At 36.1% G+C, this 16975-nt stretch overlaps 1 protein-coding gene across 1 annotated transcript in view; it reads left to right on the top strand.

The window, feature by feature from the left end:
* Positions 1–16975, top strand: part of AKAP9 (A-kinase anchoring protein 9) — a 98683-nt gene that overhangs the window by 58101 nt on the left and 23607 nt on the right. The window contains exons 24-31 of the mRNA XM_086467319.1: positions 3684–3896; positions 5094–5132; positions 6339–6571; positions 9129–9248; positions 12316–12492; positions 12603–12707; positions 13136–13288; positions 13570–13749. Of these exons, the coding sequence (XP_086323445.1) occupies positions 3684–3896; positions 5094–5132; positions 6339–6571; positions 9129–9248; positions 12316–12492; positions 12603–12707; positions 13136–13288; positions 13570–13749 (1220 nt within the window). The remainder of the gene's footprint in view (positions 1–3683; positions 3897–5093; positions 5133–6338; positions 6572–9128; positions 9249–12315; positions 12493–12602; positions 12708–13135; positions 13289–13569; positions 13750–16975) is intronic.

Below are 16975 nucleotides of genomic sequence, written 5' to 3'. Positions count from 1 at the left end.
AAAAAAAGCAAAATTTTTTAATATGTTGAAATGCATTTTTTCCATCTCTCAGTTTGTGCCTGCTGCCTCTTAACCTTGATTTAGTTCCACACAAACATAGATAAAAATGTAGAACCTTCACTCTGAGTTTGATATGGTGGTGTTATGTTTCAATTTGCACCCTGTTTGAAGTGAACTTCTGAAGTGTATTTGCAACTGTATTAAGGAAGCAATTAAAAATCAGAGGGTGTAACAGGGGAAATCTAATAATCTTTTGTGACATCAGGAAAATATGTTCAAATCTCACAGATACTCAGTTTGTTCTTTAGAAGTAGCTTTATTATTTCAATGTTTTGTTTCCACTCAGCATTTCACCCATCTGTTTGTAATTAGCATCTAGAAAAGATGCAAAAAAACACCTACCCTGTAGGTAGGATCTCTGGAGTAGTAAGCAGAAAGATATTTTAGTTAGTTCTGAAACTCAGCAGACTTCTCTGTTTCAAAGTGGGAGCATAGCCAAATGTTATTGCTGGAGAAAGCTGCCCCGCCAGCCTTCCTCTTCTTTTTACACAGACAGAGAATCCAGTGTGACTTCATACCCTATTAATAGCTGTGACACAAATGACCTGAACAGAAGTGTGGGTTTCTAAGCCATGTGTCTAAAATGGGGGCTGAGGGACAGCTGGGAGCCTGTCGGGTCATACGGCGTAAACATCATGTGTCGTCAGCACCAGGGCTGGCTGCGGCATTGCAGTAGCTTCAGCAAAACTAGACAGGAGAACTGATTTCAGAGTGAATAGATTCTAATCTGAGAGAGGCATTAACACTTTTTTTTAATATTAGGAGTGGAAAAAATCTTGTATGGAACAGACCTTAAGATACAAAACAAGATGAAATCTTCCGCCAAAATATAAATGACCCAAGAATTCATATTCTTGCACAGATGGAGTTATAAAACTGTTTAGTATTGATGAATTTCAGAACGTAGGCAGCTTTTATATCGTAAAATCATAGAACCATAGAACAGTTTCGGTTGGAAGAGACCTTCAAGATCATCGAGTCCAACCTTTGTACTGGCTCTATCAACACCACTAAACCATGTCCCTAAGTACAATATCTACCCGTCTCTTCTGCTTTCTTTGGAGGATAATATTTTTGTCTGGATAGGATTTTTATTCACAAATCTTCAATAATAAAGTAAAATAGACTAATATTTTAGGACAAAGCAGAGAGGTTAGCGTTAAGTTTTATTTAAAGATAGGAATCTGTCATAATGTCAGCGCTGTCTGCATCGGTTTAATCCTACAGGTAGCATTTAAAAAAATAATGCTAGAGACTAATTTTATTTATTTTAAAGTTTTTTATTATGAACTTTTCTCTGTTGCTTTGCCCACTGGGTCTGTGTTTTTTGGCTTAGTCAGTTCTCCACTAAGAACTATGAGCTTGCCTTTTCATTTACAGTAAATACATTACCATTTGTGCAAGACATTATTGCAAAGAGTGCATGCATAATTGTTTTTGAAGATGACATCCCACAGAACCTGCTTATTATCCATTTCTTATTTTCATATTTTTATTATTATTTTATCCTATTACCACTAGACAAGCAAAAAATCTAAAATTAACTGGGTTCTTCTCTTGAGCAATATACTTCTGTTATAAAATTTACTTGTGCAAGCAAAGTAGTAGCAGCAAAGAAACTGCAAACTCTTACTAGTTTATAGATAATGGGCTTGCCCGTATGTAAATGAAGGCAAAATCTACCTGTAAAATTTTATTAAATGCTTGAAATATTCCAGCATAGCCTGGAGATATAACAGATGAGTCAAGTATGTACTTTTTGCTAGCAAAGAAAGTATATTAAACGCAAAAATCTAGAGAGTGCTATGAAGCAATGTTTTGCACTGTCTGGATTTTATCTGATTATGTTTTATTTGGGAAAAAAAGCTTGGAAGCATATAAAGTGGAAACAATCTTCAGAAATCTTAACTGGAACTTCATTTTAATCAGAGCAATAGCAATGTCATTTTATAAGACTTGACAGACTGGCTGTGTTGATTTGGTTCATGAACAGTTCTGGAATATGACACACAGAATTCGATGCTGGTTTTAGCCTTTCATAGATATATTGCACAGCTGAGCTTTTAAGTTAGGTGCAGATTTATGTCACATGTAGAGATTTAATTCAGTCTTTAATTCAATTCAGTCAAGAATTCAACTAATTTGCCCTTCTTATTGCTTTAATGCTTTATAACTCCTGAATTAATTAAATCTTTTTTCATCCTTTTTTTTTCTGTGAATATTCTGAAATTAATGCACTTTTTAAATGACAGGCACTTTTTTTGATAGAAGATTTGATATAACAAACCAAAAATGTCTTTTATTTCATTTCTTCTGCTCATTGAACTGAGTTGTGAGCATCCTCTGACAAAGCCAATCTGCGTTCTCTTATCGAATTCCTTACATAGGTATGCAGAACAGTGTTTTAGTTCATTATACAGCTGAGGTACTCTGTTTTCTCTTGAGATAAAACATGTCATTTTTGATCATTTCATTTTATCACAAAAACTGCCATGGCTGAGACATTTTCAAACCTCTGGTGTTCTGGTGGTGCCAGATATGGCTTACCTAGTGTGGTAGAAAAACTAATGCAAATTTGTTCACTGAACTCTGACAACTTCCATAACATCTCTCAAAAAGAAAAAGAAAAAAAAAAAGAAGAAAGAAAAAAGGGCAGGAGTAAGTACCACAACACATGATCTTAGCAGACTATTTCACTGTTCCTGCCTTTTCAGTGGGGGTGTGCACTCCATTTGAGCTTGGAATGCCTTCTCAACTTCCAGGCCTTTACGTACTCTTTGTGAACAGCATCTGGTACAGAGGAAATAACTGCTAGAATTCGTGTTGTCTCAACTTTTTGAAAGGAAATTCACTGATTTTTCCTAAGTCTTTAGCTTTATGCTCACTTGTGCATCATTCGAAGATGGTGACACTTCTCACAGCCGTAGTATTATTCGTAAAGCTAGAGCAGAGCTCCCCCTTAGATTCCTAAATAAACTACTTTACTGTGAAGCAACTCTTAAAAACATACGAGACATTCTCAAGATAATGTCCCAAATTCTCTGTTTACAAGACCATTAATTGTTCTGTGCTAGTTTAAAAATTGTGCATTAATAGTAAAGAAATGAAATTGTTTCTTAGATGTCAGCTGTTACAGGGCTTTTGAGAGCGCTTCAGGTGCTAAACGTGGAGATTTACAGCCAGTTTTGGTGCCGTATGATGTTGGAGGCATCTATATTATACCTGACCTGCAGGAGATCGATGATCTTAGAGAAACTGTGGTTTGAGGTCAGACAAGTGTCTTGAGGTACCTAAAATGCCACCTGGCACTTGAATTTATTTGAAATTTCTTATTTCTCCTGTGTTTATTACACACTTATTTTTCCATGGCTTTGGAACTCCTGTTTGCTCCAGAGGTCTTGCGCTGAGAAAAAAATGCGGAGCTATGTTTGGTCTTGTGATATCCTTCCTGTAGTTTGTTCATCACGGAGGAATAGCAAGGACAGGAATAGAAGCTGTCAGGTACTGAATATCTAACATGCATATGCATTCATGTGGGAATACTATAGTGACTTCACCATGCAGACAAATTCAAATTGCTCTTTATTGTCTATTAAATCTGCCCCAAAATTGATGTTCTACAGGCCTCATTGATGGTTATGCAGATGAAAAAGCATTTCTGGAAAAACAACTTCAGGAAAAAATAGATATAATTGACCGTCTTGAGCAAGAACTGCTGTGTACAGGTAACAAATTGCAGGAGTTAGAGGCTGAACAGCAGCAGATTCAGGAAGAAAAGGAGTTACTCACCAGACAGAAGGATGCCATGAGAGCAGATGCGGGGCCAGTAGAGCAGCGTATGTATTCCTCAAAATCTTTCTATGAGATTTTCTTATACTTTCAAATATATAATAAGTAATCTTGATGAAGGTGGTTTTCCCCCCTCTTTGTAATCATTAATAAAAGTGTGATAGGGCAAAATGTGATGTTTTCGTACTTGATGGCTCATGTTAGCCCAGTGACTTTTCCTGATATTTAAGCAGAAAGTCACTGAATTTTCAGAAGTGTTGAGCAATGACAATTGTTCTTTAAGCCAGCAAAAGCTCGATACCTTTGAAAATCTGCTTTTATTTATATTATTGCTGGAGACGGAATATGTTGAAGTTAGCACCTATGGATGAAAATACTGGTCTAAATACTTTCCAAAGTTTTAGAGGGACTAGCAAACATACTGACTGGAACATGATTGAACTACGCATGAGGACCATACTTATTTTAGACATGGAAGATACACTTCTCTGACAAATTCCTCTTTTGGGAAAGAATGACCCAGAAGCTATATTGTAAGGAAAGCTTGTTATCTACCAGTAACAAAAACTTTCAGCACTGGTGGTGAAAATTGCAGATAAATACCATGTCAATGTATTCTAACTAACTGCTTACTCAAAAAAAAGCATTTACCTTTATGAAGTAAATGTGTCTTTTAATTCTTTCTTAAACTAATAACTTAAATTAATATTTTTTGTTAGAACAGTACTGTTTTAAGAAGTATTGATCTTTCAAGGATTGCAGTGCTTACATTGTAAATAGCAGGATGAAATTACCTCTTTATTTAATTTCTAAAAGTTTATGGCATTTTGTAATGTTGCTATTTTTATAAATTACATATCGTGTGTATTTGCTATTTCCTGCATCCACTTTGTGTAACAATGAAATTTTAAAAACAGCCAGTTCTTCCTACTTTGTAGTGAAGAAGATCCTTGTCTATGACTCCAGTTTAGTTATTTGTTATATGTTTTAGGTTTCGAAATATTTTAAAGTTATTTTCACGTATTACAACTGCAAAGATAAACAATTGTCTAAGTATGTGTAGGTACTTATGCATACAAGAATAACTTACCACATTCCCTAGGTTATCTCAACAACTTTGTCATTAAATGCCATATCTATCTTTGGCTTCATTTTCTCTTACATTGTTGCGCCACAAGAAAACTATAGCTGGCATGTGAATTACTTGGCTTCTTTTTTTGTTTTCTCTCTCTCTGTTCTCCTAGGCCTAGTAGATGCTGCAGTCGATGCAGCTTCCCAAGCAGGTGTGTTTGTATGTCGCATGGCCAATCTGTAATTGGTGGAAGACTTACACGTACTGACATTGTTAATCAGGATTATTGGGCTTTTGGCTTACTGACATTATTTGTAATTCTTACTGGCCTGCAGCTTTGATGTTGTATTTCATACTGAGTTCTACGTTTCTCTAACAGCATTTCTTATAATTTCTAAACATAATAAGCAAATTCATGAATAACCATCATCTTATTCACCTATGAACTACAGATACTTAGATGGTATTGGAGGGGTATTTTTGTAGCCTTTTTTTTTTTATTTTTATTTCCAAATACGGTTGAGTCATTCATTATGGTAACTAAACACTGTGTTACATTGGTATTTAATGGTTACTGAGAAATGAGAATTGGTTAAATATGATGTAAGATGATGGTGCCTAAAGGATCTTTCTTCTGTAGTGAAAGTAAATTGTATTCTCTCTGTCTAAATATCAATCGTATTTTAAAGATTCTTCAAATGTAATTGCACTTTACAGTTTGGATTTTACCTCAAGGGATTCATATGGTTAGTTAATATGTACTTCAGTGGGCTGCGGCTTAAGAGTCTTAGTAGAGTGGTTTGGGGCTTTACTATATATGCTTGCCACCCTTTTCATGAGGACTCAAAATTGGTCATCCATGCAGTCACTGATTTTACAAAGCTCCAGTTACAGGTCAGTAGTTTCCCTCTCTATCTGCCCTGCAACCTTGCTAAGTCATTCAATATTTCCTTCAAATTATTTATATGTATCACATTAAATGATGAAGACTGGGAGTGGATTGATTTTACTGACACTGGGGATGAGAAGAGGGTTGGGTTTTCTGTTCTCCATTGTTAACCCCTGTGCTGACTCTAGCTGTAGTCTGAACCCATGCATTTTCTTTTCAATTACAGAAAGACCTTTTAATTTATATGAAACTTAAACAGAGAAGTGATCTGATACAACTTCACTAACAATCCTCTGAAGCCTAACTAAAGGATAGTAATTTTGATATGAATTTTCTTCAGCAATTATCTTGTTATTTTCTCCAGAAAGAAGAAAATATGTGTTCTAAAAAAGAAAAATAGTAAAAACCCAAACTAGTTCACATCCTTCTGCAGAGTACAGCATGGATACCTTGGGGAGTGGTTTTGCTTTGTAACATTGCTAACTGTTCATATCTAAAAGTAGTGTGTGATGATTTTATTATAACCAGAATTGCTGGAGGAAACAGAAAAGCTAATGAAAGAAAAAATTGAAGTACAGCGTCAAGCTGAAAAAGAGTATGACGACCTTCAGAAGCAAGTGAAAGTCTTGGAAATAGACTTGGAAGAACAGGTCAATCGTTTCATAGAGCTAGAGCAAGAAAAAAATGCAGAACTAATGGACGTAAGGCAGCAAAACCAGGCTTTGGAGAAGCAACTTGAGAAAACAAGAAAGTTTCTAGATGTAAGTATGATAAAAGGCTAGTTTCATGAAGATGAGTGGGCACCTGTACTGAGGTTTGGTTCAGCGGGAAATGATATTTAATTCAGATTTTGAGTAAACGTAAGGAACCACACAATAGTAACAGTGTTATAGGTTCCAGCCCAAGAATTTAATTAACATTTTAAAAGTTGAAAATTTGTTTGAGATGCTTGCTTAGGACTGCTCTGTATTTCAAAGTAGAACTTAGTAGGCTTCTTAAATGTTTAAAATAACGGGAAACTTCTAAAATCAATGAGGAAACAGAAATTTTTGTGACCTTAATTTTAAACAGTTTGTGAAATTTCCATGTTTTTCAGTAAAGTCTGTTAGGATTAGTCTAAAGTCTGTCCAAGGCCCTGCATCTGGATCGGGCCAACTCCTGATATCAGTATAGGCTGGGGGATGAGTGGGTGGAGAGCAGCCCTGCCGAGAAGGACTTGGGGGTGCTGGTGGTTGAAAAGCTGGAAATGAGCCAGCAAGTTGCGCTCACAGCCCGGAAAGCCAGTCACATCCTGGGCTGCATCAGGAGCGGAGTGGCCAGCAGATTGAGGGAGGGCTTTCTGTCCCTCTGCTCTACTCTGGTGAGAACTCACCTGCAGTGCTGTGTCCAGCTCTGGGGCCCCCAACAAAAGACATGGACCTGCTTGAGTGGGTCCAGAGGAGGCCACAAAGATGCTCAGGGGGCTGGAGCACCTCCCCTGTGAGGGCAGGCTGAGAGAGTTGGGGTTGTTCAGCCTGGAGAAGAGAAGGCTCCAGGGAGACCTTCTAGCACCCTTCCAGTACTTAAAGGGATCTACAGGAAGGGTGGGGAGGGTCTCTTGATCAAGGAGGGTAGTGATAGGATGAGAGGTAACAGTTTCAAACTGAAAGAGGGGAGATTTAGATTAGATAGTAGCAATCATTTTTTCACAATGAGGGTAGTGAAACACTGGCACAGGCTGCCCGGAGAGGTGGCAGAAGCCCCATGCCTGGAAACATTCAAGGTCAGGCTGGACGGGGCTCTGAGCAACCTGATCTGGCTAAAGGTGTCCCTGCTCACTGCAGGGGGTTGGAGTGGATGGCCTTTAAAGGTCCCTTCCAGCCCAAACTATTCTATGATTTTGTGACTTTAGGTTTTGCTTTATTTCTACCTGGAAATTGAAAGCATAATTTCTCTAAGTTTCTTTTATAGTCTTCCTTCATAATATCCTAGATGCTACGCTAAACTTCCCAGCCAGTTCTCTTATACATATATTTGTCCCCATTCAGAGTGGCAGCTGCCTCTGTTACACTGAACTTCTTCCTGCCTCAGGCTGTCTCTGCAATTTTGTTTTAGACTCTACCCCATTTTCAGCAAATGCTATTTTCCCCACCTCCTCCTTTTCCCATTTTATTCCTATAAAGTGTCCTGTGCTGCTCTTGGGAGAGAACTATTATTTCTGTGCCTTCTCAATTAACTCTATAGCTGACAGCAGTAGGGTGGAATAATTTCTTACATAATAAATATAACACTCTGTGGCACCTTCTCTGCATAATCCATTATTGAACAGTATTAAAGGAGAGATCTTTCCAGATACTTATTAGTGCAAACGGATTTGCTGTATTTCATTTTCTACAATTACAAGATTATTTTTCTCACTGAAACTAGTGTGTCATAACAGGACAAGGTTCAGAAGTAAAAACTCGTAATACAAGTTCCTTAGTCATAACTGCATTATGGTTTGGGATTATCAGTAGCTTGAATGGGAGAGTTACGGACCACTGAGAGGAGAAGCTGTTTGTAGTAGCAGCAGTAGAATTCTGCTGTTTCCTTGGAACAGCAGGTGAGTTTTAAAAATCTGCAACTTGGAAAGTTTGAGTTTTTATTCTGGTTTCCAGAATTTTTGCAAAATATTTAGTTGCTAGACTGAAGCATCCCTCTTTGTATCAGATACTTCAGCTAGTTTATTTTGATGTATCTGATAAAGTTTGTCTGGTTTACAAAGTGGCATTTAAAGGTGGTGCTTCACTGAGTGCTACCAGTTGCACATTATTTCCTATGTAAAGATGTATTTCCCAAATGTCAGACGGGGATATAACGGCTGAAACTGGTCAAAAGTATAAATGAAATGCAAAATTCAAAAAAATGTATTTTTTTTTTCTGTTGGCTCCCCATCAATATTAACACAGAGTTAATTTCTATTCTGAGTTTCCATTTATGCTACATATATCAAAGGAAAACATTAGGAAAAGAAAATCATAAAATATTGGCTTATTAACATTTATGTGGTGTACCTGGAACAGAAGAAACAGAACTGTCATTTTTGTGAAATAATACTTCATGTATCTATGCTGCCTTAATTTTTTAATTAAAAAATGTGAGATTTGTTGCCTCAAATGACGAAATAATTTTTTGTAATGGTAGTTGAAAGAGATTCAGCGACCTTAAAAATACTGGTGTACTGTTACCAGCCTCACGTTAACAGAAATAAGTAGTAGTAATATACTTAATTTAGATTTTAAATCTTCTAATTTAGTTTTTAAATCAAATGGTGTACTCACATAATTTCTTAACTTTCAGGAGCAAGCGATTGACCGAGAGCACGAGAGAGATGTATTCCAACAAGAGATTCAGAAGCTGGAACAACAGCTTAAGATTCCACAAAGGAGTCAGCCTGTCAATGAACATCAAACCAGAGAGGTAACATGTTTTATTACTTGTACTCAATGAATAGAAATGACAGCTGTTACAACATTGTAATGAAGCTGGTTTATGGTGTACCTAACCTTCATCCACTTACAAGCCAGGGAAGTAAATCCCCATAGATGAAGGGTAAGGTGTTGGGGCAAAGTGGTGAAACTGTGTTTTGGGGTTTTTTTAGGCTGGTTGGTTGTTTCTAGTAGTAGATGTACGGAGACGTTGTGACTTTCAAAAATGCTCTTTCATATAAATTTATTTAGAAAATCCACTGTTTTCAAAGCCTGTGGAAACGTTCAGGACTACTTTAGCAATTTCACATATTCTTCTGTTGCTTCGTGACATCCCATTTATAGCACCGGTACACAACTGAAGGGCTTGACTTACCATGGTTTAGCACCTGAGCCGTAGCAGCATGCTCTATGTACGCTTGAACCTCCCCCGTGCAAGTCTGTTTTCACCAAAAAAAATTTAGTGACTGTAGAACAGCAGCTCAGGGGAGTCACAGAAAACTCTTAGACCCAGCAAAATCAAGAAAAGTGGCGGCAGTGCAAATGCTATATACTATGAAGCTTTTGCATGATTTATTTGATGGCCTCATAGTCAATTAAACTGCATTTTATTTTTTGTGGGTTTTCTTATGTCCTGCTTTTTGAGCAAGGCTGATATTTTTGCATTATTTTCTTGCCTGATTTTCAGTATTAAAACACCTCTTACTAGGTTGCACTGCGATCTTCAAATCAAAGCTCTTACTGAGGTAGTTCAGTTGCTGTAATTAAATTCTTCAATATTAGCAATACTTATTACTCTATACTTTAGGACCATAGACAGTAATAGGACATAAACTAATACATATGAGATGCGAGTTGTCGAAATCACAGAATGTTAGGGGTTGGAAGGGACCTTGAAGGATCATCTAGTCTAAACCCCCTGCCAGAGCAGGACCAACTAGAGTAGATCACACAGGAACTTATAATTCTCACGTTTAGAGGTCTATTTCATGGGGGGTTTTAAATGTATTTTAATCAAAGGTTTGTAAGGAGTCTTACAGACAAAGTATTCAGTCGTTACTATGTGATATGGCTGTTGGCAGCCTCTGTGAACAATGAATCTTCTGAAATTAGCTGGGTACATGTCAACCAACACATATGGAGCAATTCTGCATTTATTTCCTTCTATTGCAGTGTTCGCTCACTCCTCTCCCGTTGGCATGTTCCACAGATGGGAGAGACTTTTTTAGCAGTTAGTTTTCCTGAATCCAGGATATTCCTTATAAGTTCATTTTGTTATGTGTCTGTTTAGAATTTGGACATGGGTAGTGTGTGAATTCCTGATTAAAATTCTCATGTTTAAAAGAAAGAAAATTCACCCAAGAAAAAAATTTCAAATTTGACAGCATAATAAAAATTGTCCTATTTTTCTGTACAGAATCTGTATGTAAAAATCATCCTGATATATATGCACATGCACACATGTGTATGTCAGCAGATATGCTACAATGGAAATTTAAAGCAGGCTTTAAAACAAAAGACAGCTGTGACTGATTAAAATTTTGAGATTTGTATTAGATGCTTTTAAATTAGAATTTTTAGTAGGTAGAAAGATAGACAATAAGATTGTGTCTGCAAGCAGCAAAGGTGTAGCAGCAACTAGAGCTGGGTGATGTTCAATGTGATACATTACAGTTTATAGACAGTTTCAATAGTGTATTGGATTTACATTTAATTTTTGTCAAATGGGGCATATAGTCTTACTATATAGTATATTTTGATGTCACAACGTTACTTGGAATATTTCATAAATATACATTTTGTCATTATTTTATGAGAAAGATACTTTTTTTTTCATAGTTGCACAGTTTTTGAAATGCTCTTCTGCTTTGCGTGAATGCTATGAGCATTTTCTGTTGATAACATCATTTCTTTTTCACTGTTGTTTCAGCTTACTCTGTCAACTTATGCCAGAGAGGGTGGTCGCAAAGAGTCTGCTCTAGACTTGATTTTTCTTTTTCCATTTCTCTCTCAGGACTTTTCTGTGGTCACTTCAGACTTTGATGTTACTCATGGATGGATAACGTCAATAATACCATCCTGTCAGCTTTATGTTCTGGTCCTCTTCTCTCCTATCTATTGAAATGCTTTGAGTCTTCTACCTTTTGGCTCCATCGTAACTTCCTAATTGTAAATACTGAAATCAGTTTCTTGAGTGGGACAAACACTACTTTCCATGTCTCTTTCTTGATTGCTTCGTTTAACTCAATCCTTAACTCTGTGCATCAGGCCTAATACCATGGATTTGTTAATCAAAATTACAGACAGGAAAGATGTGTAATCATTTCTGAAATACTGCTAGAACTGGGGTCATTCCTATCTCTACTACTTCAGTTACTCTTTTAATAAGTTGTTTCTGAGCCACAAACATCTGAGCTGCTGAGATTCAGAATGCATTATTTGGATGCTTTGTTCCCTATAGAAAGTGAAATTCTATCATCGATCACATCTGTTTGGTCCCGTTTAACAAACCCAGCAAAACCCCAAAACTTCCCGTTTCATAAGACTGAAGTACAGCTATTCTCTTCAGTGTTAAAGACCCAGTGGGTTTTAGGATATGTCTGTAGGTCACCAATCAATTCCTGATTTTGAATAATTTTGTCACAGATTTTTGGAACTACGACATTCCTCAAAGATGCAAATAGCATCTTGACCTTAGGGTCAAGACATTCCATCCATAGATGTTGAAGGTATCTTTGTAGTGGGCTGCATAGGGATGCCATGCCACTTGCTCTTAACTGACTAGAGAGTCTGAAGGCTTCAGAAGGATGAGGTCAGTTCTAGAGAGTAGGTGACATAGCACAGAACATACGACTTCTTAAAAAATGCTGTTTGTATTTGTTGGATGTAGCGCTCTAGTATCCTAGGTTCACATTCTGTTTCACGTAAAGACTAGGAGTTCCATTACCAGACAAAAAAGAGATATTTTTTTCTCTGACAAAAATGAGTGCTGTTGCTGTTGCTAGCAAACCCTTTCAATCTAGTACAATATATTCATCTTCCTGCCATGTTGTCACCAGGTTGAACAGTTAACAAATCATCTAAAAGAAAAAACAGACAAATGCAGTGAGCTTTTGCTCTCTAAGGAACAACTTCAGAGAGATATACAAGAACGAAATGAAGAAATTGAGAAATTGGAATGCAGGATAAGAGAACTGGAACAAGCCTTAATCATCAGTGCAGACAACTTGCAAAAGGTATTGCTTGGACTAAAATGATCCTGTATTCACTACTTTCTTATTTTCTTGAGAAAGAACCAGTATATCTTTTTTTATTTGTTTATTATTAATATTATTTCTATTTAAAGGTGGAGGAAAGGAAGCAGTTTGGCACCATCATAGTAAAGGGAGAATTACCTCTTGAAATACAGCTGCAAGCTGAACGAGAAGCTGTGGACAGAAAGGAAAAGGAGGTGAAATACCTGTGAAATGTTCTATGTTTCCCCTTATATATGTTTGGTTTATCAAGTTTTGCTTTCTGTTGAATTTAGTGAACTATAAAGATGAAGTTTTTTAACAGATCAAAGAGACAGCAGTCTTTGGAATTCTCTTGTAAGCCATGATAATTGTTGTTATTTTATATGTTAATGCTGGTGGCTTACAGGAGTGTTTCTGGAATCAAAATTCAGCCTAATTAAGAAAAATTCATAGTGATTTCAGCTGATTTTTAGTGGATTTTAAAATTCCATTCGGTTTAAGGACTCAGAATGTCACTGAGTACACATTCTTTTGTTTGTGCATACCAAACCAGTTTACTGCAGACATTGCACTTAAAAATTATGACATTCAATTTTTGGTATGGCTGTCTACTCTTTTTCCACCGTGTGTTTTGGAAACATAGGTCACGAACCTTGAGGAACAACTGGAGCAGTTTCGAGAGGAGCTAGAAAATAAAAATGAAGAAGTTCAGCAATTGCACATGCAACTGGAAATTCAGCGGAAGGAGTCCACTACACACTTGCAAGAACTTGAATGGGAGAACAAATTGTTTAAGGTAACTGTAATACAGAAGCTTTGCTCTCCCTCCTCCCAAGAAATAAATTCTTGGAAAAAGCCAAGACGCCAAATTCCTTCTCTTTCGCAAGCATTGCACAGTTCAACTTGCAAAATATTAAAAAGCTCATATAATTACTTCTCATTCCGTGCAATTTAGTTTAATTCCTATGCCTCAGATACTCATACACAAAGATGCAGAAAATGTTATGTACAACTGTAACATGGTGGGTTTTGGGAGGCTTTTTGTTTGGGTGGGTTTTTTTGGTTTGTTTTTTGTAGGATGAAATGGAAATACTGGGCCTAGCTATCCAGAAATCTGAAGATGCCACCATAAAGGACCATCATTTAGTGGCTGGGAGGCTTGCTCACTTCATGCAAGAAAAGGAGCAGGAAATAAATCATCTTCATGAGCAAATTGCAAAACTGCAACAGCAACTTGAAGTCACAACTGACAACAAAGTACATACTTTTGAAATCTTTTTCAGAGTCCTACTTTGTGTTGCTAGCTGTGTAAAGAAAAAAAAAAACTGTCCATCCTGTCCATCCCCAATTAGGTTATCTTCTATTGCTGCCTTAATTTAAAAATGCAAATACTTCAGTTTCAAGGAATGATTTGACACTAATCTGTCCTTCCTCTTTTGTCTCATTTTTTTATGAAGGATACTTTTTGCTTGCTTTTCTTTTTATCGTTCTGCCTTATTTCTGCTTGAGTTTTTGTTTTAAATTCTTTTCATTCCTTATTCTTCTAATACTTCTGAACATTTAATAGTACGTAGGTGGCTGAATTCAATCTCAACATTCATTCTACCATCTTTTCGACAATTACATCCTTTCAGTGGTACGTTTCAGTGACGACTGCTGCATCGTGTTGGATTTTAGAGGGTCTTTAGCAGTTGCACTTTTGTGTTACATGAGCTTGTGTAAACACTTTCTCATCACACCAGTGTTGGCAAGATCTTTAATCCGGTTTGAAGCATGGTTGATGTGCAAACAAAATGCTGTATTTTATTAGAAATGGAGAGCAAGAAAGAAAGCAGCAGACTTATCTTTCTTTTATTTTACTGATATTTAACACCTGTAACTTTTTGTTATTTTCGAATTAAGTGTTTCCATGATAACAAGCTTAATCTTTTTCTGGCCTCTGTTTCATACAGACATAATGCATTTGATTTTGACAGAAATACTACTTACTTTGCATTGGTGTAAGTGACAGCAGAAACATGCCTTCAGTCTCATTTTTTATAGAAAGAAAATTGGATTTTTCCCGTGGATGAATTTTTTATTCTGACCATTATAAATATGAAAATTTATTAGTCATAAGCTTCATCCCCAAAGCAGGTATTATTCAGTAAGGTAAGAACAGGAATTCTGTTACCCCTCAGTAGCTGACTGAACATTTAGGGTAACATTCTATGAGGACATACTGAATCCAGTAACATAGAGTTCTGACCGAGCTGGATAATTGCACTGAGTTTTTTATGTGCAAAATTTAGTTACAGTGAACGTCAGTGAATAATGACGAAACTTTGAAATGGATTTAGGAAACTGGATTTTGGAAAGATCATACTTTAGGAATCCAGAACAATTCTGCTGTATACAATGACCACTATAATAAGGTTCCATGTCTTGCCTTGTGAAAAATACCCAGGATTCAGGTATAATTAATTATAATGATTGGTTCTTCTGCTGTTATATGAAGTTTAATTTTCTTAATTTTCATCCTCTTACTCAGTTATATTTTCCAGGACATTAAATAATCACTTTACTTGATTATGAGATCAGTATTAAACATGAATAGATGTTCTTACGTTAGTCCCTTCCCTAGTCCCTTAGATATCTTCATCCCACTAAGTGCTTTTCTTTTAATTGCTGTGTTTGCCTTCTGTGGTTCTTTATTCCATCATGTCATGAAGAACAGAAACTGTTTTGCTGACTTGATAGCAATCACCAGGATCACTTATTTTCATCTGAAAATGGATGGCTTGTTCACATTTTATTTAGTGTTTTTGAGCTTCCTCTAGTGTCGTTGGATTTTTAAAAATAAGTTCTTGGTTGGCAAATCAGCTGCTCTAATTTACATGGTCACATTTATAATTTATTTTTCTAACTGTTCTACTTACTACAAAGTTGTCTAATTATTCTAGTTAACTAACTAAACCTAATGAAGTGTTGAGAGATGAAGGAAAACTCATGGCTATTCTAGTAATGAATTTAGTTATCGTTCTTCTTTTCTGCATTTTTTTTTCTTCTTCGTATTTCTAAAAGGCCCTTTTAAAGTTCTTACCTATTTTAGGTACCATAACTGATTTTATTTTATAATATCTCTTTCCAAATATTTTTGACAGATTTCCTTCTGCCTTTTTCATTTCCAGTGTAGAAGCACTGTTCACTTCAGATCTCTAGACATTCCCTTAAGAAAATATATGCACTTTGTTTCTTAGACTTACTACTTATAATCTAGTCTGGCTTTTTTTTTTTACTTTCTAAAGGACTTTTTGTCATTCTTCTACACTCAAATGGGAATTTGTTCCTACTGCAATTTAACAAGCAGATTTTTTAATGAATTTTATAAAGCTTATTCTATTGGAATCTGATAACTTGTCTTACTATTCCTTTTGCTAAGACTTTTTTGCTTATTAAATCTTAGTGTTCGTCAACACCACTCATTCAATTTTTTGTGTCTACTCGTTTAGTTCTTGTTAGAAGCTGTTATAAGATGCTTATCTTTTCTGCATCGTAAAGCCATCACCCTCATATTTGCTCAGTCCCATTATTTTATGCATTTCTTGGAATTCTGAGCCCCTTACACAGCCTGTAATTTTAAGTGTCTTTATAACTAATCTAGGGAAGTATTATTCTCACCCTCTTCATGTCTTCAATCTCTCTTTCAGTTTTGTTTGAATAGTCATATGCATTTTAAAATAAATACTTCTATAACTTTGTCTCTCTTTACTTCCATTTAAATAAATAATTGTGCTCCAGGTCTACAGGTACTATTTGCATGTTTTTGTGCATACCTGCATATGTGTATGCACACACACATAAACAGGCAAACAGACATTTAGGTTTGTGATAGGAAGTGTCAGAGTCAACTGATACATGTTTTCTGTCATCTCAGACTAAAAAGCATGTTATAATGATATTTTTCAACACAATTAATTAAAAGTCTATTTGTATTTAAAATACATATCCATCCTAATTGGCTGTGTCCTATATAAATCTATTTGACCATATGAATGAGTGGTGCTTTTGCATGAAGAGCACAGTATCTGTCTCATCCAACTGAAAGTGTCTGACCTGTGTATGGGAAACTCAGGGATCTTTTTGAGTAAAAACACTATATAAAATCTTGATAAGGGCAGACAGAGCTTTAGACCAAGCTGTTGGGGAAAAAAGGATTGTGAACACTTAAACATCAGTGTTTCGTAGCTCCGTGAATATTACAAAAGCTTTCACTTCATTTGATGCTTTCACACCTATTTTGCAGTTCACTAAGGTCACAGGCTACTTTGTCAGTCCTATGTGAAGATGTCCTGATTCTCATAAAGCTTTACAAGAGGCATCACATTAAGAAATTCACTGAGGATGTACTTTCTTTTACAAGATGTGTCAATGTTTGATTAAACAGTCGCTGTGAAGTCCAGGAGAAAAATTACCTGAGGGTTTAATAGTTACCTATTTTGAA

Source organism: Leptosomus discolor, chromosome 6 (genome assembly GCF_034619465.1).
Source record: "Leptosomus discolor isolate bLepDis1 chromosome 6, bLepDis1.hap2, whole genome shotgun sequence".
In the NCBI taxonomy this organism is placed as follows: Eukaryota; Metazoa; Chordata; class Aves; order Leptosomiformes; family Leptosomidae; genus Leptosomus; species Leptosomus discolor.
This window is presented reverse-complemented; position numbering and strand designations above follow the sequence as displayed.